Consider the following 16,924-nt stretch of genomic DNA (forward strand, 5'->3'; position numbering starts at 1 on the left):
AAACTGGGTACAGCTGTCTGTATGTATAAGTTAATGTGGTCAGGGAGGATAGATAGATAGATAGATAGATAGATAGATAGATAGATAGATAGATAGATAGATAGATAGAGGCGGGATCAGAGATTTTCAAACAACTTTTTAAAAGCTGGTTGCCTGAATCTTCCACTTCCCCTTAAATAAGTCACTTAATTTAAGTGAAGTACCCCCAGTTCAAAGGACATGCGATGTGAAAATAAATGTCATTTAAAAGCTAAAGTAAAAGTGAAACAAGTTCTCTCAGAGTTTGATTCCACCACCATGTTTTCCAGCATTCCAGGTTTCGGTTCATTAAATCAGCTTGGAGAGGCGTTTTTCAATCCCAGCGATCAGGAAGCGATGTGTATGGGGTTGGGTGGAGTTCACCTCTTTGCTGTTTTGAGCTGCAGAATAGCACAAGGAAAGCGTGTGTGATACCAGTCTGATTCGGGGCACTCTGTGATTTCATTGCAGCCTGTAACTGGAGTCTAACGATACCAGTCTGATTCGGGGCACTCTGTGATTTCATTGCAGCCTGTAACTGGAGTCTAACGATACCAGTCTGATTCGGGGCACTCTGTGATTTCATTGCAGGCTGTAACTGGAGTCTAACAATACCAGTCTGATTCGGGGCACTCTGTGATTTCATTGCAGCCTGTAACTGGAGTCTAACGATACCAGTCTGATTCGGGGCACTCTGTGATTTCATTGCAGGCTGTAACTGGAGTCTAACAATACCAGTCTGATTCGGGGCACTCTGTGATTTCATTGCAGGCTGTAACTGGAGTCTAACAATACCAGTCTGATTCGGGGCACTCTGTGATTTCATTGCAGGCTGCAACTGGAGTCTAACGATACCAGTCTGATTCGGGGCACTCTGTGATTTCATTGCAGCCTGTAACTGGAGTCTAACGATACCAGTCTGATTCGAGGCGCTCTGTGATTTCATTGCAGGCTGTAACTGGAGTCTAACGATACCAGTCTGATTCGGGGCACTCTGTGATTTCATTGCAGGCTGTAACTGGAGTCTAACGATACCAGTCTGATTCGGGGCACTCTGTGATTTCATTGCAGCCTGTAACTGGAGTCTAACGATACCAGTCTGATTCGAGGCGCTCTGTGATTTCATTGCAGGCTGTAACTGGAGTCTAACGATACCAGTCTGATTCGGGGCACTCCGTGATTTCATTGCAGGCTGTAACTGGAGTCTAACGATACCAGTCTGATTCGGGGCACTCTGTGATTTCATTGCAGCCTGTAACTGGAGTCTAACGATACCAGTCTGATTCGAGGCGCTCTGTGATTTCATTGCAGCCTGTACTGGGGTTGCAGATTTCTGTGTGTTTGTTGCTGTCCCATTCCAGAGGGCTGTGCTGCGGTTGCCGTGCAATACCTTTTAGTGGATGCTTTGTATAATTCATTACTGCTGTTCCTGCTTAAATCATCATTTACCAGGCTCACACACTAATGTCCCTTTTCCAATACTGGGGCTCTTCTTAAAAGACCCCTAAAAAGTTTCCTTTCTGAAATGAGGGTGTTGTGGAAATGACTGGTAGGGACATCCCATTGGAACTTCTACCAATTCTGTAACTGTGCCAACAGCACGTTCAGTGAATGGAAGATTCCAGATGGGGCAGAAATTACATTTTCACGCCCCCTAGTGGTCATTCTTTGCTACCTTGGCCTCAATGCTAAACTTAAACCAATCATTATTAATAGTTATTATTACAGAGAAATTGAGAAAATGTGCATATCATGATATTTGTATTACTATGTCAGTCCTGTTAATTAATGCCCGGTGACCGATTTACAATGCCTTGATTTTATTCCAGAGACAGCTGTATCTTTTAAATCATTTTTTTAATGTATTTTTCAGAAATCCTTGCAATGCTGCTATAGGACAGCAGGTGGTGCTGTTTACAGTAAAACCTTGATTAACCCTTCCTCGGCAGCCTGTCTTGTGGTGCGCTGTGCTCTTCTGCCCTGCTGTTGCCAAAGGAAATGCATTCTTCAGCCCCCTGTCTCTGGTCATGACAGAACAGAGCAGTGCTGTGTGTTGCACGTTTACAGGTAAAGGGTTTGCATTATATTCTGTTATCCTGATGTGGGGAAGTCATTTACAGTTCTAAGCATTGGAAATGGAATTGGAATTGAAAAAAAACAGGAATTGACCCCGTAACTGTCTTTCCGAAATCGCAACGGATCTCAAACTTTTTTTTTTTTTTTTGCAAGCCTCAGAAACACAAGCACGTGAGCTCGCTGATCACCAGGCGGCCGGAGAGAGAGAACGACGAGCGAGTCCGCGCGCATGCTCCGCGAGTAAGATCCGGGCTCGGGGCAGGATGAATGCTAATTTCCAAGATGGCGGCGGAGGGAGGAGGGAAGGAGATGAACGAAATTAAAAGTCAGTTCACCACCCGGGAAGGCGTCTACAAACTCCTCACTCACTCCGAATATAGCCGCCCCAACCGGGTACCGTTCAATTCGCAGGGCTCCAACCCGGTGAAAGTCTCCTTCGTGAACGTCAACGACCAGTCCGGTAACGGGGACAGGGTCTGCTTCAATGTGGGCCGAGAACTGTACTTCTACATTTACAAAGGCGTCAGGAAGGTAAACAGGACGCGACGTCCCGCAGCCCAAGCTGTTATTACTTTTTATAATTGGGTTCAAATCAAACAAATAACCCTCGGTGACTCGGCCCGGCTGCGGGTGACGCAGTTTTGAGCGTATTCGCCGCTACTTGCTTTAAACTGTGTGATACAGTCAGTGCTGGTGTGTAGTGGTGCTCTGTGTGATAATTGAATAGTGTCAGAAACTGCTAAGGCCTCTGCTGCTGCTCAGCCCATCCAGTTTAGCCAGGCGGTTGTTAAATGCGCAGACCTGACCGTGCATTTAGCGTGGTCATTGGTTAAGTCGATGGGGAACTTTGGGTTTTCTTATTAGTCCGCAGCTGGTTCGTGCTGTGACGGCGCTGTCTGTGTCGCACAGTCCTGTGTGACCGATGCTGTGTGATCCAGCTCGGTTCGCGTGTTGTTTTCATCCCTTCGTGTCAGCGACACGGTTGCGGTAATTGTTGTTGTTGCGTGATCGCCGGCGTGCGAGAGGTGTTGCTTCTTTATTTCCTTGTTGTGTGTTAGTGTCAGAATGCGGCTTGTCAAACAGTTGCACGCAGCCATTGCTGCGCTTTGGGGTAGGTATTGCCCTGTTAATAGTAAGTCGGTGAAATGTAAAAGTTGTGGGATAGGCGTAGCGGATGGACTTGGTACTGTGGTCCTCTTAGACGTGATAAGCACATTCCCTGTACCCAGTATGCAATTTCAGATGTCAAAATACAGTTCTAGTGTTATAGTGGTTTGTGCGACCGTCAATTACACAGTACGCTTCACAAGAAACGTTGCTGGCAAGCGCGCACGGGATTCTGGTTCGGGGTTTTTAAAAAACGACACTTGTGATGCATGTTTTGCTTCATGTAGTTTGTAGTGCACGGTTTCCCCTGTAATGCCGCTGCCCACGTCAGTTTATGCTATCTATCAAATGTTCCTACTTTGCGTACTGCGCATGCCCAGACTATTTAAACCCTGCACTGCGCATGTCCATATTTTCTCCTTAAGCCCGAGGAAGCTCATTAAAATCAGCGATCTGTTTTTTTGAATGAGAAAGTAGATGTTTTGTAAAGTTGCATTTCCCTCCACGTGTAGTAATTAGTTGTATATTAAATACAGACAGCTGGTGTTAATGAACGGTAAAGTGTTCTATAGAGGTAGGTACATTCTTTAAAAGGCAACTACGGTGACTGCGAATGTTTTACATTGAAGTGCACGTTTTCATGATCCGAAAGTAACCCATAAATACACCTCTGTGACATTGTTTTCCAAAGCTATTATTATTATTATTATGATGTAGACATATTTCCTGGTGTGAATTCCGATCATGTTTTTGCAGTATTCTTCAGAAGCACATGGCTCACAAGAACTATTATCACTGGTATACATTGTTGTTGTTAAATAGTAATTACAAAAAATAAAATTGTAAAACACTCTGTACAAATGCAAGTTCATTCCGGACAGGAATAGAATAGGCTTCAGTTCAAATATATGAAAGTTAATGCTGGTGCATGTGACTTCTTCTATACCTGTAAACGGTTTTATTATTATTCGTTTTTATTAATCAGATGTTGTATTCTTGCGTAATTTGCCACATCTCCTTGCAGGTTTCTCAATAGGAGATTGGAGTTCTTTTTTGTGTGTGCTTTATTTTTACATCATATTCAAATATATGTAGCCTGATATTTGAATATTTGTTGTATGGTTGGTGGGGTGACTACTTTGGTCTGGATTTTCAGAACGAATGGATGCTATCTGAGCAGTTGAAGCCTAGAGGGAAGCACTGAACAGAGTCTGTGTGACGCTGTACTAGATGTTACTCTGCATACTCATTGCTTAGATGCTAGTGACCTACCACGGCATGAATCTGTATTGGGAGTGTTTGCTGGGGCATATGGAGGTGTCTTTCTCTCTCTACATCTGTCACATGTTTCCATGCATCATGACCATTCTGTACTTGTTCCTCTATACTGCTGTGTGTGTGTGTGTGTGTGTGTGTGTGTGTGCGTGTGCATCCTCTATACTGCTCTGTGTGTGTGTGTGCATCCTCTATACTGCTCTGTGTGTTTGTGTGTGCGTCATGGTCAGCTAGTTTTTACTCTTTACTGACGCTGCTGCTGTGGCAGTCATGGCAGGGAATGTATGTTATTGACATGCTTGTTGAATTGTGCACATTTTGTCCAAACGCATTGATCTTACAAATTGTTTCTGAGAAAGCGCTCAAAGCAAATACTTTTAGTTTACTCTCCTCCCTGATAAAATTGTGTTTTGTATGCAGAGCCATATGAATTCCAGGACGTATGTGTGAATTGTAACCGCAGTCATTGTTTTCTCCCTCCTCCGTTGTTTCTGTGCTGACACTGAAACACAAGACTGTTTCCAGTGCCCTGCAGGTATCTACTCTGCTTGTCCTTCACCACCAATCCAACAAAGGCTTCAGCAGACGGCTTAGCAAAATATCGGTTCTTAAACTACAGATACAGATAGACAGAGACTACACAGTAGAAGGGAAAGGGATGCGATTCCTGTAAACACTGCAGGCACGGTGTCCTGTAACCTTGGAAACATCTCAAGCCCCTCTCCTTTGACATGTCTGTTAGCTGATTGACAGCCTACAGATCACCCCTGATTGCAAGCTCTGGTGTCTCTGCAAACGTGGCTTTCCTTTGAGATGTCTGTAAACAGCTCTGCCTCTCCGCAGCTGTGTTGGTGGATTTAGGAGGACAGTTCATTCTTTTAAAATATATTAGATAAACAAAAACACAACCTGCTCTTATCATATGAAATCTGTGAGTCATTTCCGCTTTGGTCAGCAATTTGCGCTGGAGTGCATGTGTGAAGACAAAAGGAACTGTTATTTTTCTCCACAGTTAGTTTCCAAGTGAACTCAATTTGGTTTGATTAGAAACTAACCATATGTGAAAAAGCCCTAAGTGACTGATATATTAGTCTGATAAATGACTAATTAATATCACCAAGCAACTGAACCCAGAAAGTGAGTGACCAGTAGGGGGCGCTGAAGGTAAACAATGCGCAGCAGCTTGCTCCTGAACCCGCTGCTCATATTTACTAACTGCTTGAAACTGTATTAAAATATACAAGCATACTGTACCGAATGGACAGCAGGTGTTGCAGGGCTCTGATTTGCTCAGGTGTTGCAGGGCTCTGATTGCTCAGGTGTTGCAGGGCTCTGATTGCTCAGGTGTTGCAGGGCTCTGATTTGCTCAGGTGTTGCAGGGCTCTGATTTGCTCAGGTGTTGCAGGGCTCTGATTTGCTCAGGTGTTGCAGGGCTCTGATTTGCTCAGGTGTTGCAGGGCTCTGATTTGCTCAGGTGTTGCAGGGCTCTGATTTGCTCAGGTGTTGCAGGGCTCTGATTGCTCTGATTGCCAGCCTCCAGTGAATTTAGTACGCATCTCTCCACTGACGTAGACACATTTGTGAAAGAACCTACTTGGCAGAAGTGATCTGGTATGCATGCACAGACTAGTAACAACAAAAGCCCAGGATAAGCTTACAATTGGTTTACAGTAGTTTTGATTACATTTGACACACCCTATTGTGGGGGGAAGAAGCCTTTAATGCATGACAGTGAATCAGACTTCTACTTCCCAGCAGCAGCCGGTGTGGGTTATTTTGGCAACTAATGCTTGTTGTGGTAGAACCTGATAGTGGTCTTTCAGCAAACTGCAAAACCAGTTTTGTTTTGTTTCTTTATGGTTCATAAGGAGATCCAAAACCCTTATAGACTCATTTTTGATGTGCAAAGTCAAAATGTTAGAGAGGAACCAAAGATTGAGTTTTTTGTTTTTTTTTAAAGAAACTTCACAGAACAGTAATTTACCTACTCAGTCCCGCAATTAGTTCTTTGCTTATTTTAGAAGTGTTTCATCCATCACATCCCATGTTAGCTTGTTTGTGTGTGGGCTCTTGATCAGTAGGGGTACATGGCATTTCATCCATGAGTATCTTGAATACAGTGCAGGTTAGCAGCCCCTTCCTTTTGGCTATCGGAGGAAGCTGTGGTCTGCTGACAGGATGATCCGAGTACTCCCTTGAAATGTTGCTCTTGTACAGTACCAATTCCTGAATTCAAACAAATGATCTGTAATTGTATTTTCATTTTTTTTTAAACAGGTTATACAAAAAGCTAAGAAAATATGATTAAAATCTTTAAAAAAATAAAATAAAATAAATCAGTGTCACACAGTGGTTCCTTTCATCGAAACCCCGTAGAAGCGTCTGCGGCTTCGTCAAGCAATTTCGCTTCAGTAATCTCTAAAAACAGAACACAGCTGCTAGCAGCATAGCGCGCTGTCAGGGCTCACTGAACTTCCAATTAATTCCAAAGAGGACGCATCATGTACCGCCAGCATCATTATAAACGGCGCTGGCATTGTTTGCATATATGGTGCAGATGTGCTGTTTACAGTCTAATGTTACGCTACATTCCTTACACACACCATCCAGCCAGTCTGATAGTTTGTTGCATACAGCATTCATATAATGGTCCTTGATTTAATTTCAGCGTGGACGCTGTTCTATTAGAGACTCTTTAGCAGCATTAGGAGAGCCAGTGCTATGGCATATCACCAAGGAGATCAACTCCCAAACGCAGAGATGGGGCCAGCAAATGAGCATGCAGCCTACCATGACAGTGGCATCTTTAAATAGGGCTTCGTGTCGGAGCCGTAAAAGCTAGTCAGATAAACAACGCTCCTGATAATAAAATCACAGTGTAATTCATGCACGCTGTAAATGCCTCGTGACCTTTCAGCTCACTACTGTACATGTGTGGACTAGCGGCAGTGCTCTTTCTGTTTCCCATCGGGTAGAAAATATAATGAGGCTTGCTACTATTCGATTTTTATTTTTTTGCCAAATCGACGATTAATATTGACATTTATTTTAGAAAGAATTTACAGTTTTTTTTTATCTTTATTTTTCAATTCAAGCAGAGAATAGGTGAAATCAACCTTTATGCTTTAAAAAAAAAAAAAAAAAAGATTGAGCAAAGCTTTTAATTTAATCAGTTCTGATAACCAGACCACTCAGGCTTTGATCCCGGTGTCTTTAATGTCATCAGAAACTTTAATGTGAAAAAAAAAAAAAAAAAAAAAAAATACTTAAGGCTGGTTCCACAGACCTGGATTAGCAGTAATCTTGAACTACCTCGCGCTATATTAGGTAAGGTAATCCAAGGTTAGTACTATGTCTGTGAAACCAGCCATACATAAAATACTGAAGACCTGGGATCTAAGATATTGGCTTCGTTCTTGTTACATAACTATATTTTGGGATCCTGTACTAGCTCAAGTTCCCTCTTGGCATCGCAAAGACAAATGAATACTTTTGTGTCTTTCATTTTAGAAAGCCACTGCTGCCATCATACAGTATTTCGCACATTTGAAGTAGTATGGTTTTATTTATTTATTTGATTTTTTCCTAAACGATTGTGCAGTGAACACCTTCAGAACCGAAGCACAGACACCTCGAGTATTAGGAGGGATTTGTGTAGGAAGACCTTCATTGTACGCTGGTCACACATTCGATTTTAATGCAGGAAAGCTTACAAATTAAAGGCCGTTAACCATAGCTTAGGGATTTACATTTTATTGAACTCATTTCCCGTTAGGAGTGGTTGAGTGAAGCATTTGGCAGCGGCATGCTTGAGGGCAATATGTTTGCACTGGAGGCTCCCGCAAGCAGAGGGAATCAACTGATAGTTATGAAGATATTATTGCAGAAAACAAATTAGTTTCTTTCTTAAGTGAATTCAAAGATCGGCTTACATTTTGAAACGATTAGTATATCTAGTAATTATGCTTGTGTCACGATAAAGTAATTTGCCGCTATCTTAAAAGGGATTAATTACTTGCCTGTTTTTGAAAAGCAAAATGAATCCTTCTAGGCTCCCTCTTTTTAAAAATTATGTGGTAAAATAGTAATGTTTGCTGTCTTGGTCACTTGCTTATTATATGCTGGATATATTATATCCAAAGCGACTTAGAGATTGGATATGAACTGTGCATCACAACTGCTGCAGAGTCACTTACAGTAGGACCTCTTTCGCTGGTGCTCAGTGAGCCGAGGACACCCTGACTGACCTAGGCCTTCCCCGCCAATTGTGCGCCGCCCCCTGGGAACTCCCGTCTATGGTCGGCACTGGAATAGACCTTCGGGCTATAGGGCGCATCCTGCACTCCACGCAGAGCGCCTTTGCCGGATGCGCCAATCGGGAGCCTCTGGAAATGGTTATTTTGAGACAGACTTTCTGCACAGTAAAATGTAATTTAGATTTCTGTTTTTTATTTTTAACACATATAAATAGCACCACACACTCAGGCTAAAATGGGCAAATAAGCTGAATATCCTGTCGAGATACATATTACTGCTAATCCTTTAGATCTGTGCTTTCAGTGTATTGGACTTACAGAATTAGCCTGTGCCTTCAGTGTATTGGACTTACAGAATTAGCCTGTGCCTTCAGTGTATTGGACTCATAGAATTAGCCTGTATTTTCAGTGTATTGGACTCATAGAATTAGCCTGTGCCTTCAGTGTATTGGACTCATAGAATTTGCCTGTGCCTTCAGTGTATTGGACTCATAGAATTTGCCTGTGCTTTGTGTATTGGACTCATAGAATTAGCCTGTGCTTTGTGTATTGGACTCATAGAATTAGCCTGTATTTTCAGTGTATTGGACTCATAGAATTAGCCTGTATTTTCAGTGTATTGGACTCATAGAATTAGCCTGTGCTTTGTGTATTGGACTCATGGAATTAGTAGTTGTAGGTGAAATTTGCAACTAGCTTGTGTCCTCATAGCAATTCCACTCTCCTGTGTGCTCGCCAGGGAGAGAGAGTCCTGTTACTGACATGCTTTCCATACTGTATCTCAATATGTGATGCCTTTCTTCTCATTTCAGTGACTGTGGTTGCTGCTAATTGATAGGTGTAAGGCTGGGAAAGCTTCGCTAGTGTATTTTGTGTTTTAGTATTATTAATGAGTGTAATGTTTGTTTGGCTTTCTTCCAGGCAGCAGATTTAAGTAAACCCATAGATAAAAGGATATACAAGGGAACACAGCCCACCTGCCATGACTTCAACCACCTGACGGCCACGGCAGAGAGTGTTTCCCTGCTGGTGGGATTCTCTGCTGGACAGGTCCAGCTCATAGACCCTATAAAGAAGGAAACCAGCAAGCTGTTTAATGAGGAAGTGAGTATTATACTGGGTCTTCAGTATGGCTTGCATGATTCACCTTGACTGCTGTTTGACATAACGTCTCGTTTAGATTACAGGGGTTTCTGTTGTTGTTTTGAATACATCAGTGCTGCTGTTTCTGCTCAATTTCCCATGCACAATAAAACTTGAAAGTTTCTATTGATTATAAGCAGGAATAAAATAAAGCAATTCACTAGTAAATAATATATTCAAGTGTGCTCCAGTGTACCACAGTGCAAGAAAGCTTTAGGAATCATAGAACAGTCTGAGGGTTAAGGTTATAGGGTTAGGGTTCGGGTGCTAGTGGTCATTTAACAGTAGTGTGGGAGTTTACCTTGTAGATAGCCTTATAAGCAATGTATATAGCAATGCAGGGATTAGAAATCCAGGCCAGCCAGTCTATCACAGTGATATGTAGAGCAACACAAGTTGGCTAGAAATCTCAATAATAATGCAGGGGATCCAGTTTCCTCAAGACTGTGCTTGTAGAAAATCTATAAATTAAGTCCCCATATTCAAGCAATGTCAAAAAATGACTTGACGATAAACGAGTGTTTTAAATACCGTACTGCTCGCACAGACAGGGATCAGTCTACTTGAAACAGATTTACACAGAATCGGCAAACGCACAATAAATTCAAGTCTCTTACCAGCCTAGGAATTGTAATAAGAATTAGAAAATGCACTGCCTTTGAAATTTTGAAAAATTACAGGACAAGGATAGTGAAGCAAGAAATGACACGTGTAACATTCTGTACAGGGCTAACCCCTATTGATCAAAAAAACTGCATTCAAATTCACATGTCATTTTGCACTCTAATTTAAAAGCTTTTTAGAATTCTACTTGAAAGTGAAATTGCTCAAGTAGTGCAGTATAGTGTGTGTGTGTGTGTGTGTGTATATATATATATATATATATATATATATATATATATATATATATATATATGCATGCATGCTCACTGCAGGTTGAAGCACATATGTAACCCTATGTTTGTTTGTAAATGGTCCTGTGTTTTTGTTCATTCTTTCTGTAGAGGTTAATAGACAAGTCAAGAGTGACCTGTGTGAAATGGGTGCCCGGCTCGGAAAGCCTGTTCCTTGTAGCTCACTCCAGTGGCAATATGTACTTGTATAACGTGGAGCACACTTGCGGCACCACTGCCCCACACTACCAGCTGCTGAAACAGGGTGAAAACTACACCGTGCACACCTGCAAGAGCAAATCCACCAGAAACCCTTTGTTGAAATGGACAGTGGGAGAGGGGGCCCTCAATGAGTTTGCATTTTCCCCCGATGGGAAGTTCTTGGCGTGTGCGAGTCAGGACGGGTTTCTCCGTGTTTTTAATTTCGACTCGGTGGAGCTGCACGGTACAATGAAAAGCTACTTTGGGGGACTGCTGTGTGTGTGTTGGAGCCCGGATGGCAAATACATTGTTACAGGTGGAGAGGACGATTTGGTTACCGTTTGGTCTTTTTTGGACTGCAGAGTAATAGCCAGGGGTCACGGACATAAATCCTGGGTAAGTGTGGTGGCCTTTGACCCTTACACTACAAGCGTGGAAGAGGGCGACCCCATGGAGTTCAGTGGGAGTGACGAGGACTTCCAAGACCAGATTCACTTTGGTCGAGACAGGGCAAACAGCACACAGTCTAGGCTATCCAAAAGGAATTCTACGGACAGCCGTCCGGTAAGTGTCACGTATAGGTTTGGCTCTGTCGGACAGGACACGCAACTGTGCTTATGGGACCTCACGGAAGACATCCTCTTTCCCCATCTTCCCCTTTCCCGAACGAGGACGCACACAAACGTTATGAATGCCACGAGTCCGCCTGCAGGCAGTGGCAGTACCAACCCAGGAAGCAATGGAAACAACAGCATTAGTAGCAGCGGCAGCACCCCAGGCAACTCGCTACCTCCCCTGCTTCCTCGTTCCAACAGCCTTCCGCACTCGGCAGGAGCCAACGCCAACAGCAAGAGCAGTGTCGTGGACAGTACCATCGCTTCGGGGGTCAGCAAGTTTGCAACGCTGTCGTTGCACGACCGCAAGGAACGGCACCACGAGAAAGACCACAAGAGGAATCACAGCATGGGACACATCACCAGCAAAAGCAGCGACAAACTGAACCTGGTCACTAAAACTAAAACAGACCCTGCAAAGACACTGGGAACGCCCCTCTGTCCCCGAATGGAAGATGTTCCCTTGTTAGAGCCTCTCATCTGTAAAAAGATAGCACATGAAAGACTTGCTGTCTTGATATTTCTTGAGGACTGTATAGTAACTGCCTGTCAGGAGGGATTTATTTGCACATGGGCGAGGCCTGGAAAAGTGGTAAGTCTGTGTGACTGAAGAACTTGCATAGTAAAGTTAGTAGATTGCAATGTTAGCAGCAGATCGTGTATATTCTACAGCAACGGCCAAGCGTTTTGCATCACCCTATAGAATTAACTGATTTTGCTTCCTAAAGTTGAATGAAACCACCTGAATAATGTTACATTAACATCTTGAATTGCATACCGCTTTGTAGTTTTTCATATACGAAAAATGTAAAAATGGGCATTTCGAAATCTAACATGAAACACTGTACTACTGCTGTGGCTTCCTTCCGGTAGACTTTTGTGATATAATTGTGTAGTTTCTTTATTTCGTAAATATCTGAATTATGTTCATATAGTTATTTTTATTTTATTGTCTCAATCCTAAAATTATAGGTGATGCAAAACATTCACCACAGCTGTACACTGAATTGGGGATTTATCTGTTTTAAATATTTATTTGAAGAAAGCATTTGTGAGTTTATAGGGTTGTGCAGAAAATGCAGATTTTACTTTCCATTAACTAATACATTTCAAGCGGGCAGCACAGTATGTTGTGCAGAAATCCCATTATTGGTAATGTTAAAAGTGGATGTTGTCTGGTATTTTTCATTTTTTTGGGGATTCCCTTTCAGCTCGCTCACATCTCATAATGTATAAGCAGTGAGATTCCCTTTCAGCTCGCTCACATCTCATAATGTATAAGCAGTGAGATTCCCTTTCAGCTCGCTCACTTCTCATAATGTATAAGCAGTGAGATTCCCTTTCAGCTCGCTCACTTCTCATAATGTATAAGCAGTGAGATTCCCTTTCAGCTCGCTCACTTCTCATAATGTATAAGCAGTGAGATTCCCTTTCAGCTCGCTCACTTCTCATAATGTATAAGCAGTGAGATTCCCTTTCAGCTCGCTCACTTCTCATAATGTATAAGCAGTGAGATTCCCTTTCAGCTCGCTCACTTCTCATAATGTATAAGCAGTGAGATTCCCTTTCAACTCGCTCACTTCTCAGTGTATAAGCAGTGAGATTCCCTTTCAGCTCGCTCACTTCTCAGTGTATAAGCAGTGAGATTCCCTTTCAGCTCGCTCACTTCTCATAATGTATAAGCAGTGAGATTCCCTTTCAGCTCGCTCACTTCTCGGTGTATAAGCAGTGAGATTCCCTTTCAGCTCGCTCACTTCTCATAATGTATAAGCAGTGAGATTCCCTTTCAGCTCGCTCACATCTCATAATGTATAAGCAGTGCGATTCCCTTTCAGCTCGCTCACTTCTCATAATGTATAAGCAGTGAGATTCCCTTTCAGCTCGCTCACTTCTCATAATGTATAAGCAGTGAGATTCCCTTTCAGCTCGCTCACTTCTCATAATGTATAAGCAGTGAGATTCCCTTTCAGCTCGCTCACTTCTCATAATGTATAAGCAGTGAGATTCCCTTTCAGCTCGCTCACTTCTCATAATGTATAAGCAGTGAGATTCCCTTTCAGCTCGCTCACTTCTCATAATGTATAAGCAGTGAGTGTGCAGACCTCTGAGAGGAGTGGTGTGCAGCGCTCACATGGAGCTCTCGGCTCATCTGATTTCCTGATACACCCCTGGGAATCCAGCATTGTGTTTCCAGTGTAAAGAAAGAGGACAGAGTATGTTTCCTGGTGCATCAGACTTACAAAACTGCTTGCAGCATGCTGTCTAGATACCAAAGCAGGATTTAATTTTGTTTTTGTTTTGAACCAATGCTTGCTTGAAAGACGGTAGTTTTTTGCTATGGGTAATAATAGTAATATTATCATTTGTAATACTGCTTATTATATTAACTAACTACCATATAAACCCCCTAGCTTTCAAGACTTCAGAAGTCTCTTCGGGTCTAAATGGAAATGCTCGTTGTGAATCTCCCCCAACCAGAATTTGGTAGATGGCGACTGCCCATGTATTCTGTGCGACTGCTCAGTAGTTAGCCACCTACTGAGCCCCCAGCACCGTTTGAATGAATGTTTGAAGTGCCTTGCTGATGAATGTGTAGTCAGTGGGGTGGGATGGGAAGGGGGGGTATTAGATAGGGAGTTTTATGCTCATCAGTGTTTCATGCGCAGACCTACACTCACTGCATTGTGTTTCCTTTTCAGGGTTTACTTTCATCCCAAAACCAAGCTAACTCTCCTAGCGGGACTGTTGTATAGCCGTCTCAATTCTGCTGCTAAGAGCCCTTCATCACTGACGAGCAGTAAAGACGCCAGAGCCAGGAGCTGTTCTTCATCCACACACAATTAGAAGTGCTTTTGATTTTTCTTTTTGAAGTGGCCTAGTGTGAGAGGTAGCAAATCTGCAAGCACGGACAGGATGAGGTGCAATGGAAAAAACAAAAAAAAGTCATCCTGGAAAACACTGAAACTGCAAACCCAAGAAGGATTCTTTCTTTCTTTCATTCTTTTTCTTTCTTTCTTTCTTTCATTCTTTTTCTTTCTTTTTGTAAAATGTTTAATTTCCCTTTTGCAGTTGCAGTACAGAACTTGATAAAATCAAAGAAAAAAAAAAAGACTTCCACTTTAAGTTTTCCTTGGTTTAATGTTTCTCCATTTCTCCAAACTTTGGTGTAATTTAATCATATGTAATATTGTGTATAAAAGAAAAAAAAAATCTATCCTTAAAAAAACAAATCCCAGTAACTTAATGATCTATTTGAATTAGTATCTCACCATTGTGTACTTTGCACTGATTTGTTCTTATTTTATTATTGGAACTTTATATATATATATATATATATATATATATATATATATATATATATATATATATATAAATAAATTAAAATGTGTATGTATGTTAGAAGACAGCCTGGATGCACTGGTCAGGGATTGAAAGTCGTTACTTTCTAGCTTAACAATTGTGACTCAAAGTTGGATGCTGCAATCATAGTTTTTTAAAAAGAAAATTTGTTTGCACTTAATAGTTTAATGTTAGAAAAGAACAGCTTTAAAAATGTGGGTTGTGCAAGCACTCCCGAAAAGCTATGACCCGGAGAAAAGATAAAGAATTCCTTTGTATCTATTGAGCATTTATTTTAATATTGTTTCAAATTACAATCGACTCTGTATTATATGTATAAATATTGTAATTCAGTGATTGATGGGGCAAACAAATGATCATTACACTAGCTGAAGTGCATCTTCATTATAAAGAAAAAATAGTGAGATTTCTAATGCAGAAGCAATTCTACATATTATTAATAATATTAAAACAATCTTCAATATGCAGGTTTTTGTTTTCTTTTCTGTTGTACAAAAAAAGAAGACAGACATTTCCGATGTGTATTTTTTAATTCGATGTTTGGTATAGGAGATCTCTGTATCGAATGCTATTCTCTCCAAGTTAAAACTAAATCTTTCCTTATTGTTCCACTGCGTACAGCTGTTAGGTTAGAATAATGCTCAAACTTGGCAAATATTTGAAGCTCAGGAAAGTCAATTTAGACTTAAAGATTTAATAAAAGACCGGCTTTTTCTAAACGTTGCTGTTCTGTGTAAATTGAAATAGTAGCCACTAGGGACGAATAAAGCTGGAGAATGTTTCAGTGCAAGGTTCAGCAGGGCTTGCAGTCTGATACCCTCACTGTTAAAACAAAGTTGTTAATGTATCACCCTTTCTTTTCAAGCCTTTCATATGTATGAGAAAAGCGAAATGCCACACACTAAGTCAATTACAAGCTAGTTTTGTCATCATTTAATTGCATGGGTTCGGTGATGTGCTGCTTGTACATTTGCTTCCACCAGTCGGCATTAATACTGCTGGGTTGGTCAGCTCATGTGGTGGGTCTCCATTTGTGTTTCATGAGTTAAGAGAAGACATGGGTTTAATATGCAGCATTAAACCGACTCTCCTCAATGCATGCATATTGTAATACTGTTCATTTACTATTGCAGGATGAATTCGTCTTGGTCCTAAACATTGACTTTCTTTTCTGCAATGACCCGAGATGTTTGTAAGTTGTGCTGCAGTTCTGTCCTAATGCATACAGTGGTGCAAACACAATTTCACATGTTCATCCCCCCACCTCACAAAACAGGTGCCCCTTTGGTCATGATTTTTTTATTTCATTTTTAGATATTTTACAACAGCTTGTGTGAACTCTGTGGAGTCTGAGAAGCTGCCATAACATAAAAAAAACATGTATACATTGTAAGATAGATAAATAGTAAACTTCACGTAGTCCAATTGTGCGCATGGTGACTGAAGGGTTAGGGTTATTAATTGTGCACACGATGACTGAAGGGTTAGGGTTATTAATTGTGCACACGGTGACTGAAGGGTTAGGGTTATTAATTGTGCACAGTGACTGAAGGGTTAGGGTTATTAGTGGTGCACACAGTGACTGAAGGGTTAGGGTTATTAATTGTGCACACGGTGACTGAAGGGTTAGGGTTATTAGTTGTGCACACGATGACTGAAGGGTTAGGGTTATTAATTGTGCACACGATGACTGAAGGGTTAGGGTTATTAATGGTGCACACAGTGACTGAAGGGTTAGGGTTATTAATTGCGCACACGGTGACTGAAGGGTTAGGGTTATTAATTGTGCACACGATGACTGAAGGGTTAGGGTTATTAGTGGTGCACACAGTGACTGAAGGGTTAGGGTTATTAATTGTGCACACGGTGACTGAAGGGTTAGGGTTATTAGTGGTGCACACAGTGACTGAAGGGTTAGGGTTATTAGTGGTGCACACAGTGACTGAAGGGTTAGGGTTATTAATTGTGCACACGGTGACTG

At 41.7% G+C, this 16,924-nt stretch overlaps 1 protein-coding gene across 2 annotated transcripts; it reads left to right on the forward strand.

Moving 5' to 3' along the window:
* The first annotated feature begins 1,970 nt into the window (after nt 1–1,970).
* On the forward strand, nt 1,971–15,408 carry LOC117435540 (WD repeat-containing protein 20). Of its 2 annotated transcripts, XM_058992122.1 has the most exons (5): nt 1,977–2,085; nt 2,248–2,625; nt 9,654–9,836; nt 10,880–12,175; nt 14,283–15,408. In XM_058992122.1, the coding sequence occupies exons 2-5, from the start codon at nt 2,362–2,364 to the stop codon at nt 14,334–14,336; spliced, it is 1,797 nt and encodes a 598-aa protein (XP_058848105.1). In that variant the 5' UTR covers nt 1,977–2,085; nt 2,248–2,361; the 3' UTR covers nt 14,337–15,408. The 2 variants fall into 2 exon arrangements, with proteins under 2 accessions (XP_058848106.1, XP_058848105.1); XM_058992123.1 differs by lacking the exon at nt 2,248–2,625 and having other exon boundaries at nt 1,971–2,085.
* Nucleotides 15,409–16,924: the final 1,516 nt, after the last annotated feature.

Source organism: Acipenser ruthenus, chromosome 18 (assembly GCF_902713425.1).
Source record: "Acipenser ruthenus chromosome 18, fAciRut3.2 maternal haplotype, whole genome shotgun sequence".
In the NCBI taxonomy this organism is placed as follows: Eukaryota; Metazoa; Chordata; class Actinopteri; order Acipenseriformes; family Acipenseridae; genus Acipenser; species Acipenser ruthenus.

Coding starts and splice junctions, on each gene's coding strand:
- LOC117435540 (XM_058992122.1), top strand. CDS start 2,362: ATGCTAATTTCCAAGATGGCGGCGGAGGGAGGAGGGAAGGAGATGAAC. Junction 2,626..9,653: donor TTTACAAAGGCGTCAGGAAG/GTAAACAGGACG, acceptor GCTTTCTTCCAG/GCAGCAGATTTAAGTAAACC. Junction 12,176..14,282: donor GGGCGAGGCCTGGAAAAGTG/GTAAGTCTGTGT, acceptor TTTCCTTTTCAG/GGTTTACTTTCATCCCAAAA.